This window comes from Physcomitrium patens, chromosome 14 (genome assembly GCF_059467195.1).
Source record: "Physcomitrium patens ecotype Gransden chromosome 14, ASM5946719v1, whole genome shotgun sequence".
NCBI classification, from domain to species: Eukaryota; Viridiplantae; Streptophyta; class Bryopsida; order Funariales; family Funariaceae; genus Physcomitrium; species Physcomitrium patens.
Genome location: NC_143423.1, coordinates 13936294 through 13951301, shown reverse-complemented (window position 1 = coordinate 13951301; position 15008 = coordinate 13936294). Strand labels below are relative to the sequence as shown.

General features: G+C 34.7%; 1 protein-coding gene across 12 annotated transcripts; it reads right to left on the bottom strand.

The window, feature by feature from the left end:
- Positions 1 to 4150: 4150 nt before the first annotated feature.
- On the bottom strand, positions 4151 to 10389 carry LOC112291634 (uncharacterized). Of its 12 annotated transcripts, none has more exons than XM_024539322.3 (9): positions 9930 to 10389; positions 9580 to 9704; positions 8099 to 8459; positions 7644 to 7790; positions 7264 to 7407; positions 6600 to 6929; positions 6247 to 6477; positions 5829 to 6094; positions 4151 to 5196 (listed from the first exon to the last, which is right to left on the bottom strand). In XM_024539322.3, the coding sequence occupies exons 2-9, from the start codon at positions 9612 to 9614 to the stop codon at positions 5172 to 5174; spliced, it is 1539 nt and encodes a 512-aa protein (XP_024395090.1). In that variant the 5' UTR covers positions 9615 to 9704; positions 9930 to 10389; the 3' UTR covers positions 4151 to 5171. The 12 variants fall into 12 exon arrangements, with proteins under 12 accessions (XP_024395090.1, XP_024395089.1, XP_024395095.1 ...); XM_024539321.2 differs by having other exon boundaries at positions 9580 to 9693; XM_024539327.3 differs by having other exon boundaries at positions 8099 to 9282; positions 9580 to 9693; positions 9930 to 10388.
- Between the last annotated feature and the right edge of the window lie 4619 nt (positions 10390 to 15008).

Genomic DNA, 15008 nt, shown 5'->3' with positions numbered 1-15008 from the left:
ATAAATAAATAAAATTATATTATATTATTATAATTTATTTATTTAATAATTTTTTATATTGATAATAATTTTTATAAAAAAATTATCATACAAATTTTTAAAAATATATATAATCTAACTATTTTTTATAGATTTTTATAGATTTAAAAAATATATATTCAAGAACTTTTTTTTTAATTTTTTAAAAAATAATTATCTTTTGAATTTTATTTAACTTTTAGGTTCTTAAAATTAAATTATAATATCAATTTTTTCTATAATATAAGAAAATTTAAAGTTATATATATTTAGAATATTTAAATTTTTAATAATATAAATAATATCATAGATATTTTAATATAAAAATAATTAAAATAAATTTTAAATATATAAATTTTAAAAGTGGGACTTCATATTGAGAAGTACATCCACAGAAAATAATTACAAATACAAGCACAAATAAAAAAATAATTACAAAGAAAGGCATAGTTTTCTTCTTCTTCTTAAATATAGTTTTTTTCAAAAAGAAAAGGTCTCATTGCATCTTTATTTGCCTTGCTTCTTGTTGCTTGCTACAATTTATCATTATTGCTTCTCTTCTTATAGTCAAGTAAGCCAAAGGCTACTAGTAAAAAGACAAGAAGATCAAACAATGACAACCCAAGACAAACCAATTGTTGAAACAATATTTTTCATAGCCAAGGATGTTTTTTGTGTTCTTGCCAATTATTCTATCCAAGCCTCTATTCCTTATCAATTCAAAACCAACAAAATTGTATATATCAAGGTTGTCTTTCTAAAAAAAGAAAAAAATTAGAGGATAAGAATAAAAATGGCATATATTTGTTTTACATTACAATCAACCAATATAGATATAGGCTACTTCATGTTATCAAGTTTTCTCTTTATATGTAAACATGCTCAAATTTTTTGAAATCATTTTACTTTTGAAGCAAAGAGCTTAAAAACTTTGTTGAAGAACTTGTAGACACATACAAGATCTATAACCATGTAATATCACAAACTATGCATGGACCAACCTTAAGGAAAAAACAGCATACATGGCTTCATGGAAGAATCACAAGTTGCAACAAAAATATTTAATAAAAGACAATTTGGGCTTTCAAAAGCTTGTACTACTACCTAATACATTAGTTTCATCAATCTAGATAGTATGACTACATTTCATAAAGACAATTGATAACAATTTATTAGAGTGTTTATTTGTGTTTAAGTTTGAAAGACTAAAATTATAGGTTGCTACTCTATATTCACTATCAATACAATCCATTCAAAAGTAAGATACTTAAGGAATTTACTTTGGTCTCAATAGAATAGATGAAAAAAATTACATCATTTGTGTCGCTTTTGAAATTGCCTCAATTAAAAACAATAAGAATTGAACATGGTTTTTTTACCAAATAGTATATTTATTATTCTTTCTAAATTCTACAAGTATCATAGTTATCAATTATTGTAAGAAGATGCACAAATTTTTGGTATTTAACTTTGTATTTGATTTTGCATTTAAATTTATGTTAAGTATAATAATATATCTAGAGAATCTAAATTACAATTGTTGCTAAGCTTCCATTCAAAAACCATGTTACTTACATCTTGTACATTAAAAAGAATATCAACTGGTGCTACAAAAGAAAGTTAAATGAAAGAAATTGAACAATTACAAAAGCATTGACCATCAATGTCTATGTAGTTGTGATGGCATACATGTGTAAGATACATGCTATTGCATTTGAGTACCTTGCTACTATTCCACATTAAAATTAGACCCTTAATTATACCAAGTCTCCATGTGTTAGAGTCCTTACTTCTAACATGTCAAAGACAACAAACTTCTAGATCTTTGATACACACCACATAGAACCTTTTGATGCGATTATTCAAATTGTTTGAAAAAATAGGGACTTTTTTTAAAATTAGCATATCAAACATGTGGCTATTCCAACATGACTTCTTTCTAAAATCACTACAAATCTTGTTAGGTTATACACATTAATGATGTTCTTTTTGAAGTCAGCATCCAAAATAATCAAGTTTTTTGTATTGTCAATCTAAAAGATTATACTTATTCTTGTAGTAAATTCTAGCAATGCTAGTTGTCCTACAATCATGCCTATGTAGGCACACTAAAGTTATGCTAAAGCCAAGAGCTATTCATGCATGGTTTATACAACCACTAGTGAATTACATAAGGTCTATATTGATGTTGTTACTCTCAATGATGCAAATATGGTGGTGGCCGATGGTATTGCATTACTGCCATCCAAAATATCACAAGTAAGATGACCATAAATAATTTGCATCTATAGTCATGGTAAAATCAATTCAAAAAACCAAAATAAGTACTAAAAATGTATCAAAAAAGGCCACAATTCTTGGACTTATAATTGATGATGACTAATATGATAATTATCAAGTCTTATTGGTAACCTTTGGCTTGTTGGACTATGCAAAGACAAGGAATAATGAGAAACTACGGTCAGTGAAGAAAAGCAAGGCAAATCAAGATATATGGAGATTGCTTTTGAAGAAAAGAATTATATTCAAAGAAGAGAATTGTGACTTTCTTTGTAATTATTTACAATTTGAGCTCCTATTTCTAATTATTTCTATGGGTGCTTCCTTCAATATACATTCTCTTTTAAAAAATCTAACATAAAATTTAGATTTCATTTAACTGAGTTCATTTTTCTTACATAAAATAAAATTTACAATACTTAAATATTAATTATTTTGAATAATTTTGTGTTCAAATTTTATTTTTATTACATAGTGTAGATATTACAAAAGTCCAAAGTTGTGTTTTTCAATAGACTTGCATATGTATGATAAAACAAAAATAAATGTTTTGTAAAGTTTACTATAGTTTAATGACTTCAATGATTATTTTATAGTTTTTCCTCAATGATCTATTTGAACTCAACAGTAGATTATGTACATCTGAAAGTTAAAAAGTAAACATACTAAACAGTAAAAGCTGATGTACTAAATGTTCTTATTTCCAATAAAAATATCAAAACATTAATTTTATTAAATTATAATTTCTTAATTAAGTTGATAGTTGTTAATCTGATCCAATACAAGAACCTTTGACTAAGAATGTTATTGAATAAATTCAGATATTTTTCATTTTTTTAAATGACTCTAATATTCAAGATACATGTAAAAATATTGGTGTAGAATACAATATTTTATTAATTTGAAGATATTTTGTGGCATCATATCTTCAAAACTTTTTCTTCAAGACCATTCGACCTTTGTTCACAAAAATTGCCACCATGTTTTGTGAAAGCACTCAAATTTCACAACTGTAAAATATTTTTGGTCCATAACATTGTTATTTTGCCACCCCATCATTTTTTTGGAATCAAAACCAATTATCATTCCAACTTCGTGCGTTTCTCTTGGACACAAAGATTGACATGGACCCTACTGAACCAAAATTTGCACCAGATAATATAAGTATAGAAAACAGTTAATAGGAAAGTACAGAATATGAGAAAAGGAAAGTTTCAGCCATGGTCATGGTGATTGATGACTTGTGGACGTTGAAGTCACCACGAGGCAACAACAGAAGCAGTGACGAGGCCATGAGGCTCCGAAGAGTGAAAGTGGCGATGCAGAATCGTGCAACATCTGATGACATGTTTGTGAAGAAGGTAAATACCATGTTGCGAAGATGCAAATTAGTGCATTGAGCTCATGTCTCGAATCCTTTACCTTATTTGCAGATTGGTCTTTTGTTTTGGGTGGTGGTGGTGCTGCTGCTGCTGCCCATGCTCGTCCCGTGATTTCAGGCTTTTTAGCGGGTGGGTTTTTTTCTATGTGGTCTTGTTTCACTGCTGCTCTTGTGAAAAACTGGGTGAAAAGTTGGGTTCTGCAGTTTGTCCATGCGAGCAGGGTAGACGGCGTTTGTTTCTGCAATTTTGAATTGAAAGGTTCTGGTTGACATCGCTCCTGTGTTTGCAAGAGTTTTCGTTTCTTCTAGCGGAAACCCCGCACTGCAGGTCATCTGAACAGAGGCTGAACACTGGGTTTAGGGGTTGTTCAATTTGAAGTAAGCGGTTCGGCATGCATTTCAAGGAAGGTGGAGTCCATTGTTGTCGTACCTTCACTGTTGATTATAGTCAGATTGGTAGAGTCTGGAAAGCACGGTTAATTATGTTAAATATGTTGAAATTTGAGATGATCAGCTGCGTTGTAGAGGAATTCTAAAGCCGGAACAGGTTCGAATTAGCATCACTATCAATAGCAAGTTCGAACTGTGTCTTTCTTGCATTCCACGACAACCGCTATTGCTGACTGTGGGGAGGCTTAAGACTTTTGGGCGTTCCTTGTGTGCTGACCTCACCTATCAACTACATGCAGCTTTATGGACTTCTTTGTGTTGCTTCAATCCTGTATGGACTTACCGTGAAAGTATTCTCCTCGCACTTCGTACTGATGGTTATATTTCCCACCATTTCACATTCTGCGCTCGTAACGTGTATGTGTTGAAACAGCAGGTTGGTTTCTCGGATGGATCCATCCAATCTTGTTGGCTGCAGCGTCTGATATGTTTCGGCACGCTACCACACTTACTGCAGATCCACCTTCAGAAACGGTGATGAGCCCATGCATTGTCCCAACGCTTTTGACTGGAGCTGGGCTGAAAAGGAATTAATTCCTGAGGAGCCTCAAGGTGAACATATTTCTTCCAGGTGGAGAATCTATGATAGAATGCTTCTTCCCAGACTCCTGATTTACTGGATGACCAATTTCTGGATGACTCTTCGATGAGTCATCGTTTCATGCCACAGTATCCTTTCTGTGTCTTTTATATCTAATTTTAAGCTTTCTTCCTTTGAGAAGGAATGGTTCCGATTCCATAGTCAAAGTAAGGGTAAGGTATTCAATGAGTAAAGGAGGCTGCACTCGAAGCAGGAATATTTCTCATCTTCTGGATTACACCCACTCAGCCGTGGAATCTGTGCCCGGTCGCCCAACGATTGCTAATCGTTTGAAGCTTCTCATCCTAAGCTCCAAGCAGTTCTATCTGCACCCTCAAACACATTTAATACTGAACCTGCTGCCTTTTTCTGACCAAGTGATCCTTCAGCACTTGCTTGGGATGGCATTGTGGGTGAATCTCCGTCGCTAGGGCCTTATCCATAGCTGGCTAGCGTGAATTCTCACACAGCTTGAGTTGAGTCAAAGCTGCAATCACCCTTTGATTGACTTAGAACCACCATCAGGGAGAAGCTGTCAGCGACCAACTAGGTTAGGAGGATCCCAGCTACTTCCTGAGTAAAGTATGCACTGTAAAAAGCTCAATTTTCGCGTGGAACATGCAGGTCGCTAATATTTTGGTCGGCGACCTCGCTCTGAACTTTTCAGAAAGTTAGCAAAATGGAATCGAGTGTGTCAGCTTTTGTTAGTCCAGGCAGGTTCTTAGTTACCTCCAATAGATAAAATCAGAATCATCCAAGAGCTCAGCCCAGAGTTTCATTTTTCCTTCGTTTCTAGAGACTTCTAAAACCATGACACGGGAATTAGATACAGAAACACGACAGTTTAATATAGGGTCAGGTCAAGAGAGATCAGTCAGTGCCCATACAGAATAATTCCCATCACTATCGAACACTTCAGATCAGCGTGGTAAATTGTCGTGGGCTGCTTAAATCGTTGGAATCATTGACTCTAATTCCAATATTAGAATTTTCTTGATTACTTAGTGCATAGTATCATCACATCATTCCTAATTTTTTTGGTTAGGTGATTCTCGTTGTTATGTACAGAGCTTAGTAGAATTATCTGTTGCGTCTGGTCATGGATCAATCGCCACTGACCACTTACTATCGACGTGCCCGTGCTGTACATCCAGAAGTGCTCTGGTTAGACGCCCACAAACACTTAGTGGCTCTCCCGCTGATGAATGAGGGAGACCAGCTGTCCCAGGTGGTTTTGCTAGCCAATACTCAGCAGCTTCATTATTAAAAGGAACCACGATCTCAGTCTGATCTTTCATGACAAGGCCCATCACTGGCTGCACCATGCACGCTGTCCCTGTACCGAAGACCTCCAATAATCGACCATTTTCCGCCGCCCCCTCCAGCTGCTCATGTCCACGTTGTCAATGAATGCAGTATTTCAAATCTATATAATTGTAATTATCTGCATGAGAACCAAATGTAAACTGCAACTTCGAAGCAACAATGGATTTGTATCTAGTAATAAATCAACGAAGAAACCACATTACGAACTTACCTCATTAAAACGAAGAGGTCTCTCCGAAACCTTCATGTTTCCAAATCCCCGGGCAAGTGTGAGCACAGAGTCCCTCGTAATTCCTGGCAGTATGAGACCATCCAAAGGAGGAGTCACTAGTTCTAGCTCTCTATTCTCGCCGTCTTGCTGGATGAGGAAAAACACATTCATAGAACTTGACTCCCCAACGAGGCCGCCCCCAGGATTCCCATCTTGCAGCACGAACAATACCTACACAGAAAAATCAAAATAAAAGTTTCACTAATTTGTGAGAGGGAGGTGGGACATTGGTTACAACAGATGTTCCCAGGCAAGGAAAGAAATTACATGAGAGTAATAGACAAGTCACGTACTTGCGAACAGCCTAACTGAGTACCATTCAGTTGAGGCAGTAAAGTTGGGGCGTAATTACCACCGATCTTCGTATCTCCTACGCCTCCGGGAAATGCACGTCCATTCTGTGTTTCTACATAGAGTTTAATAGGTTTCAGGCCGCTGGGAAAATAAGGGCCGACTGGTGATAGGATAACAAATAACATGGCCTCTCTTGTAGGACAAACCCCGAGAAATGGGTGAGTGACAAAAATCAACAGTGGTCGAATGTAAATTGAAAACCCCTCTTCGTCGGGAACCCAGTCACGCTCGATTCGCAGAAGCTCTTTAATACATTCCAGCAATTCTACCTGCCCAGAAAATGTAAGTAATATTTCACATTTCGTAGCATGCAGCTCAAAACAAATATTACAACCAGAAAATACTGTCTCGAGATCTAATTCGCCAGGAACTGTTAGGACAAGGAATCCCATGACGAGGGATGCATCTGGACAATCCAACAGTGAAGTCAGACATAATAAATGAGAATGAAGCTGAGTGGTTGGTACAATTCAGTTTCCGGAACATTATTGAAGGTTCTCCTGAAGAAGAATGTCAGTGCAACTCGTCTAGTCACATCAATTCATTTCAAGTGCATACCATGCACAGAAAACTCAGTCCATAGATAGGTAGACAGCATCAAACCTTATCAAATTGAGGCAAAGTGAGACGATCAGCGGAATGAGCGAAACGATCCATGTTCATGTCAGGCCGAAAAAGTCTCAATCGGCCATCCTTTCCTTTATAGCATTTCATTCCCTCAAAGCATTGAACTGCATAGTGCAGAACCTGGAGGCAAGAACACCAGGTTATGAATAATCAACTTTATCAAGATTAATCTACACTGCATATTGTATAATTTTCCTTAAAGAAGAAAGAGATTCCTCCAATATCTTCAATTGATGGATTGATGTACATATGTTATCTGAGACTTAAATTTCACAGTCACACGCCAGTTCGGTTTAGACAGATTGCGCCATCTATCAACAGCTCTTTGGAGACATGGAAAATGGGACAGAAATAACCTGTGCACATGGATGAAGAGAAACAGAGCTCAATGGGTCAATTGAAGGGGCCGTCCATCCCAACTCTTCCCTCCATGAAGCTTGCAGCATGTGGTCACTGTACACCGCTCCAAACCTCAGTGTCGTCGCATCTAGTTTTGGTTTAACCTGCCATTTATTGCATGAACATTTCAAAGGGATGTTTCTTACTTATCAAAAAAATGGAAACATCTTTATGTAAACGCATAGTGAAAACACGTTTAAAAATTTCGTGTTGATAACAATCGTAATCGACTCGCCGCAATAAAGTATTAGTTGTCCAAGTAAAATCCCGCTCTCACAAAGTTAGAGCGTAAGATTAGAGCGGATCCCTAAGGGTCCCAAATAAGGCAAGCTTAAGCCATGATTTAGGATCTATGAGATTTGCACATGTTTTACCCTCCTCTCTTCGAACTCAGCCTTCAGGAGACACAAACCTGTATGTGTTCTGATCTTGTGATAACTAGGTCCTCATAGCGGATATCTGATGGTACTAAAGCCAAGCGAGGCACAATTTCTGTCATACTTTTCTGTAACGGCTCTTCCAGCCGAATTCCCGTGGTGCTATGCATTCGATGCTTCCACAAGATTCCCCATTTCGATATACCGCTCGAGAAATTGGAACCTGCGTCATCCAAGGCAGCAAATCTGCACTCCTCTTTAAAGGCGGGGCTCCTCCCATCTGGATAAAGGACTGCAGAGTGACGTGCAAATTTTGAGTGTGCGCCATTGCGATATTTTGCAAGGGAACTTCTGCTTCCGAGTAGTCGTTTCGCTGAGCAAATCAACATGTTGTGGCTTCTACCAGGAATGCGCCAGTGTGTAAGTCTCAGAAAAGAACTAAATAGCTCATTGCCGATACCGTGAACAAGGGCTAATTGAAACTACTCCATCGGTTTAAAATAATTTTAAATTCAAATGACGAGAGCTGTGACGTAACTAGACATTTGTCATAAACGTGCTCCGAATGGCAACAAGCAGAGTCCACAACCGATAATCGAATGAAATGCAGGCGGAAGGATTTGATCATTCTATGAGTACCATATAATCTTTGGTATATATGCTCAACAAAGGAGCAGGAAGAAGAGTCTCTTTGTGTACAGTAAGATTCTAGATCTGTATAGGTTAGGCATGGACGCCACTTTCACGGTCACTTCTGGTATATTGTCCACACGCCGAGCGACAACCTATTTGCTATGTGCATACGAAGGATACCGTTCAAAATGAAATTTAAAACGATGTACCCTTGGCTCACAAACAAGTATTATAGATCATGAGTTTTCTGACTCCTTCAAGGATGCACTTAATGTCCACTTCCACCCAGGTCCAGGCCGATAACCGCAGAAGAAACAAGTAAACGTTGATCTCGTTCGCTCAATACCAGAGACTCTATGTTGCTCTAAGGCTAGGAGTAGGATTGTAACTGTTCGTTTTTAATATCAATTTCCTCAAATATCCTCAAATGAACATGTATTAGACTGTCCAAATACAATTATTCTCTGTCCTTGCAACAACAGAGAAGGTTATGTTAGTAGCTATGCTGAGGTACTGTTCGAACAAGTACAAAGAAGCACTTCCCACAGCGAGCAGAATTCCTAGTGAAGGCTGCATAAGAATTCTGCTGCAACAAAGAGTCATGTTAGCTCAAGAAAATGCTAAAAACTCTACAATACATGTAAGAATTGCAGATGATTTGGATTTCAAAAGATTTTAATTACCATAACGAAATGAGCTTCCTAAACAAAACAAACCATCCACTTTCAAACCATTTTCGTTGCACCGGACTAACTAACAATCTGTTTGTGCAATGAAACGTCTACAGACGTAACTATCCCGCGTGCCCTCGATTCTGTCAAGGTAGCAACAAAAATGGAGAAGACCGCACTGTAAGTCCAACACAAACCGTCCGAGTATTTACCAGAGACACATGCGGTACGGATGAAGCATTGTCATCCCATCATTACCCAACCGTTCTCCTTGTAGAAAGAAGAGGAGCGAGAAAAGTGGAGGGAAAGGACTAACTAATCACCATCTGCAAACACACTTACAACCAAATAAACAGGAAATTCATGCAGCTCATCAACTAATGACCAGGAAAAAAATTATGCAGAATGACAGGGCAGTGCCACGAAAGCCAGCAACTACGAACTGAAATTGAACTTCCGTACTCCGAGATCACCTACTCTAAAGGAAATCCAAACTTCTAAAAAGTCAACAAACCAGTTTAAGAGCCACTCTTCAAACGAAAATCGCCCTTCCAATACGCACCTGCAGCACTCTCTTCAACCACCACAACCGCAACAGCCTCACTCAGAGTTAACGCAGCATGTACTCTGAGCCACTTCGTCAAGACGCTTCAACCAGCTCCAAACCAAACCTCGAATCTATTAACCTCCCCCTGCGCTCAATTGATCCCTTTCCATACCACACCGACGCAAAAAACTAACGGCCAGTTCATAAGGAGGACAGCAGGTCTAGAAAGTCAGACGACACGGAAAGCTCACTCTCTTTCTCGTTCTCTCTCGCGCTCTATCTCTCTTGCGCATGGCCGTCCGTTAAATATGAACGATGTGTTCACTCCATCAGAGGCGTTAAGATGAAAAGTGCACGAGGAGGGAGGAGGGAAGGGAGTTAATAGCTGCGCCAGATCAGTGGCTGTGGCCGGGCAGGTTGGCCATGGCTACTATGAAGGTTGTTCCATCATGATCGGGAGGAAGGATCGGGAATCAGCATCGGGCTTTGGTTACTTGTATCTCATGACCTGCTTCTCAGCGCCCCTTGGCTTTGAATTTGGGCCCACGCCGTGTGTGTTATGGGACGGAGAACCGCGACGACACGGCGGTGGAGGAGCAAGCTGTTGCTGGTGCTGGTGCTTGGCGGGAATTCGCCCTCGATCCTCTGCCACGTCGGACCGCATCTCCTCACCACCTCGGCATTATTCCACCTCAGCACACTGATCCAGCGTGGCGATTCGCTTTGAGTGGTCAAGAGCATTTCTGCAATGATACTCGTAAACTACTTCATCATGCAAATTGTGAATCGACGTAATCATACGTCTCTAATTCTCTTGCCCCATGGCTCCCAGGCTATGTAACAAATTTTTTCTATTTTTTAATATTTTTTTTTGTCTTCTATCAAAAATATTTTAAAAATAACGTTACCAAATTTTCTACACTATTTTTATTCTTATGTTTAATAAATATATGTGTAAATATGTATGTATATATGTATGTATGTATGTATATGTGTGTGTATGTGTGCATATAAAAAATTTAACATCAATAAGGATTCCAAAGGATCAAATGACCTAATATTATGTTTTTAAACAAAAAGAAAATTGAAATAGTAGGCAAGATTGGTGTGTTGGTTTGCTTCTCATAGATATGTAGGAAATTTAAGTATGAGATATTAGCTGCAAAGGTAGATATGTGCAACATGAAGACTATATTACATTGGAAGGAAGTTGGAGAGGCATTGGAGATGGATTTTGAAGAAGGATTGATAAAAGATGTATGGTAAGAAGAGAAGTTTCTATGGATGCCACGTGAAAGTAAATTTGTATTTTATCAATTGTGGATTGATTTGAAATTTGGATGGATTCATTTAATATTTCTCTAATGTCATCATCATAATAATCAAATATTATGGATTTATATTTTTAAAAAAAGTGTTTAGATAGTGCATAAATGTATTAAGTTAATAATTAGAACTACAAGCATAAGAATTCTTATAAGAGACCATCATGTTAAAAAACATTGTCTAAATGAGTATCTATTTGCATTCAAATGCCAAATGAAAAATCAACATGTAGAAGAAGGGATAAATGAATGTTGACATCTAACTTTTGTGCATCAAATATTGTATGTAGGTCAAAATCCATAGAATGCTTGTCCCTCTAAGCAAGTTGTTTTTTCAGATGTTAATATTTTCTTATAAATATTATACATACTTCTGAATGTGATTTTTTTATGTCAACTATGCTAGTGTAATGGATTATTGAGTACAATATCTTTAAATGCAATATATATATATATATATATATATATATATATTTTTTTTTCTATCCATATGACCTTGGCAGTTGATGCTCTTAAGCAAATTAATTTTTAAAAAAAAATTATTATCTTATCAAAAATTAAAACCAAAAAGCTTCAAATTTGTTTTTTATTCTTAAAGACTTTAGATAGTTTTGCATGTTAACTCTTAGAACACCAATTTGTAAAGCATTATATTCATGTTTATTTTATATTTATAATTTTTTTCTCTCTATATATATACATACATACATTTATTTTTTAAAATTTTTTATAAAAATAAATTTCAACTATTTATTTTATAGGTTTTAGATTTTTAAAAATTAAAAGAATTAATATTTTAGATAAAATATAAATATAGTTTTTAAATTTTTAAAAATTATAATTTATGATGGCTAGCTATAATGCCATATGAAAAATTACTAATTAATATAAAAAAATATTGCATTCTATGTGAATAATATATCTTTAATATATAACTAGTAAAACCATGTCAAATCTCAATCATTCAAAATCGATTATAATGTAACCATCTAGAAATCATGTCAAATTTCGATAATAACCTAATTCATTATAAGATCGCTTTTCTTTTTCTTTTTTCTTTTAGCTCTAACTCTCTAGAACAACAAAACGAAATGTATTCAATTCTTTGATCTAAACTGATATTTATTTGTCTATGAAATGAGATTTCTTTATATGTAATCATATGATTAAAAAAATATTTATATAATCACTAGTCCAAATTTCACATAATTACAAAAATAATATTAGGATATTATTTAAAATTTTATGTTATTCTTATATTATATTATATTTTTATTTTATTTTATAATTTTTTCCAAAATCAATTGACACAAACTCTTGCTAAAGATTTTAGAAATTTTTTTTAGAAAATTGATTAACAAGCAAGTAGAACTTTTGTTTTTTTGTTTGTTTGTTTGTTTGTTTTATTTTTTGTTTTTTTTTTTTTTTTTTTGTGGTATCAATTTCTATTTAAATTCTCAACTAAGTCATACAATGTATATATATATATTTTTATATTTATATATATAGATATACATACATACTAATAAAAATTCAAATATTGATTGAGCAATAGAAGATTCAATATGAAAGATCTTTCATTACTAAGTTTATACTATATTCTTTTTATTTCCAAATATTTTCTTAGTACCTTACATGGAAAATTAGCAAAAGCTTAGACTTTAGAGTTTTATCCTAACAAGCAATCTTTAAAACAAAAAAATAATGAAGATACAATCTTGTCAATTCTTCTTATGAGCGTTTGTTCAAAAAGATCCAAGTAGAATCCTTAAGTGTGCCTTATAGAGGTTTCCAAGCAAATAGATTATATTCCAAAGAATAATAGAGGAGTGAATACTTCAAACAATATTTCACTGAAGAATCATATCTCTACACTTGTAGCCCAAAGCATGACACACCAACAATAAAACAACAATTTCACTAAAGTGTGGAGAATGAATATATTGAAGTAAACATTAATATTAAACATGTCATTTGGACTTATAAAACCTTGAAATGCTTGAGGAGATATTTTCCAGATGTTTTTTCAAATTTATAGGTTGTCAAAGATATTAATTCATTAATTAAAATTGTAACCTCTGTAAATATTGTGCACTTTCTTGTTCGTGACAAAATCAGTGCAAAGAAGAGTTTAGAGTGATATTTAACTTTTTGGAATTGTAATAGAAAAAAATAAAAGACATGATAGCTTGCACTTTGTATACATGATATAAAATTGCTTAAAATTATATTTATTAGAGGTACAAGAAAGAATTAAGAGTAAAAGCTAATAGAAAAAAAGATAATTAGAAGCAAAAACAAATGCAAGGAATTTCTAAGGTTGTTACTAACTAAATTATAATTTTGATTTCTTCAAATAAGAAGTAATTCTGAAAGAATTTAAATGCATAAACAAAGCCAACTTTTTCTTAATAATTTTTTTCATTATGTGAAGTCTTTTAAATATAAAAAGATAGAATGGAGGTTTTCAAAGACTCCAAAAAAATATTTTTTGCAGAGTATTTACTCCAAAAAATTAAGATATAATTCATATTGGTGGTAAATGTTGAAAATATAATATAAGCAAGTGATCTTAGGTCTTTTGACAAGAAAAAAAATCCAGAAAATTACACACAAGTAGAACCTTGCTACTTGCCTTGAACAAGTTATATTTTACAATTAACATCTTAAAGATAAAAGGAAATAGTTATCAAATGTGTGGAGGTGGTTAGATATCATTTTTTTGTATAAAGAATATGTAGGATTGATAATATGCAACAAGCATTAAGAGTTAATAATAGAGTTGATAAGACTTGTCAAATAAAATGCAAGTTATATGGTCAAACTTAGGAAGAGTTTGCCTTAAGGTATAAGATATGATGTAACATGCACTTACAATGCTAGTGGATGGATCTTTTACATGTGTACATTACTTAATGATAGATTTATGATAAAATATAAAATAGCATGGTAAAGAAAAAACTTTATAGGCACTAAAAGTCTTTGCAAAGAAAGTCTAATTGGTTATGAATTTTTAAAATTTCAACACATTGAAATATTTTTGTTACATAGTTTTTTCATTTCCTTTTAATTAACATGTGTTCATTTGCCCCAACTTAATAAATCCAAATTGTGGCTTGATGCAAAACTCAAATCTTAATTGTAGCATCTCACTCTTGCTTGGAAAACTTCAAGTTCTCTATGCAATTTGGAATGAAAACGGCTCCATTGCCACCTTCGTAAAAAGGGTGACAATTCTCTTTTGTATCACCAAAAATATGAGCTTGATCACGTGACATATTCTTCACCTTTGTCATCCCCCCACACACACAAACACAAAACAATAACACAGCTGTCTAATTTCCCCACATAACATATAAAGGCATTGAAAGAGAGAGCTCCACCAATGCTGGACATAATCGTCAACACTTCATTGACCAACTTTAACCCAAATCTCATCACACACAACAGTTGTGTTCTAATGCATAGAAGCCCCAACAAGTCCCAATGTTTTCAATTGTTGGGCATACCTGTTGGAAATGGGTATCTATCATAAAAAATACTCCCATGATGCTTATTAGCATCGAATAAATGAAATGTGAACAGGAATTATAAATGAATAAATAAATTGGATTGAGGTACCAAAAAGGCAGTCGGTCCCGTGGAGTGCTGGACAATCTCACTTTGCAATCAGATTTATAGCATCTAATTGGGCCCCAATAGGAGGAGAAGGAGGGGCAAAGGGGGATTCACCACCATCCATTCGTAAAGCATCTCAATGGCTTACGGC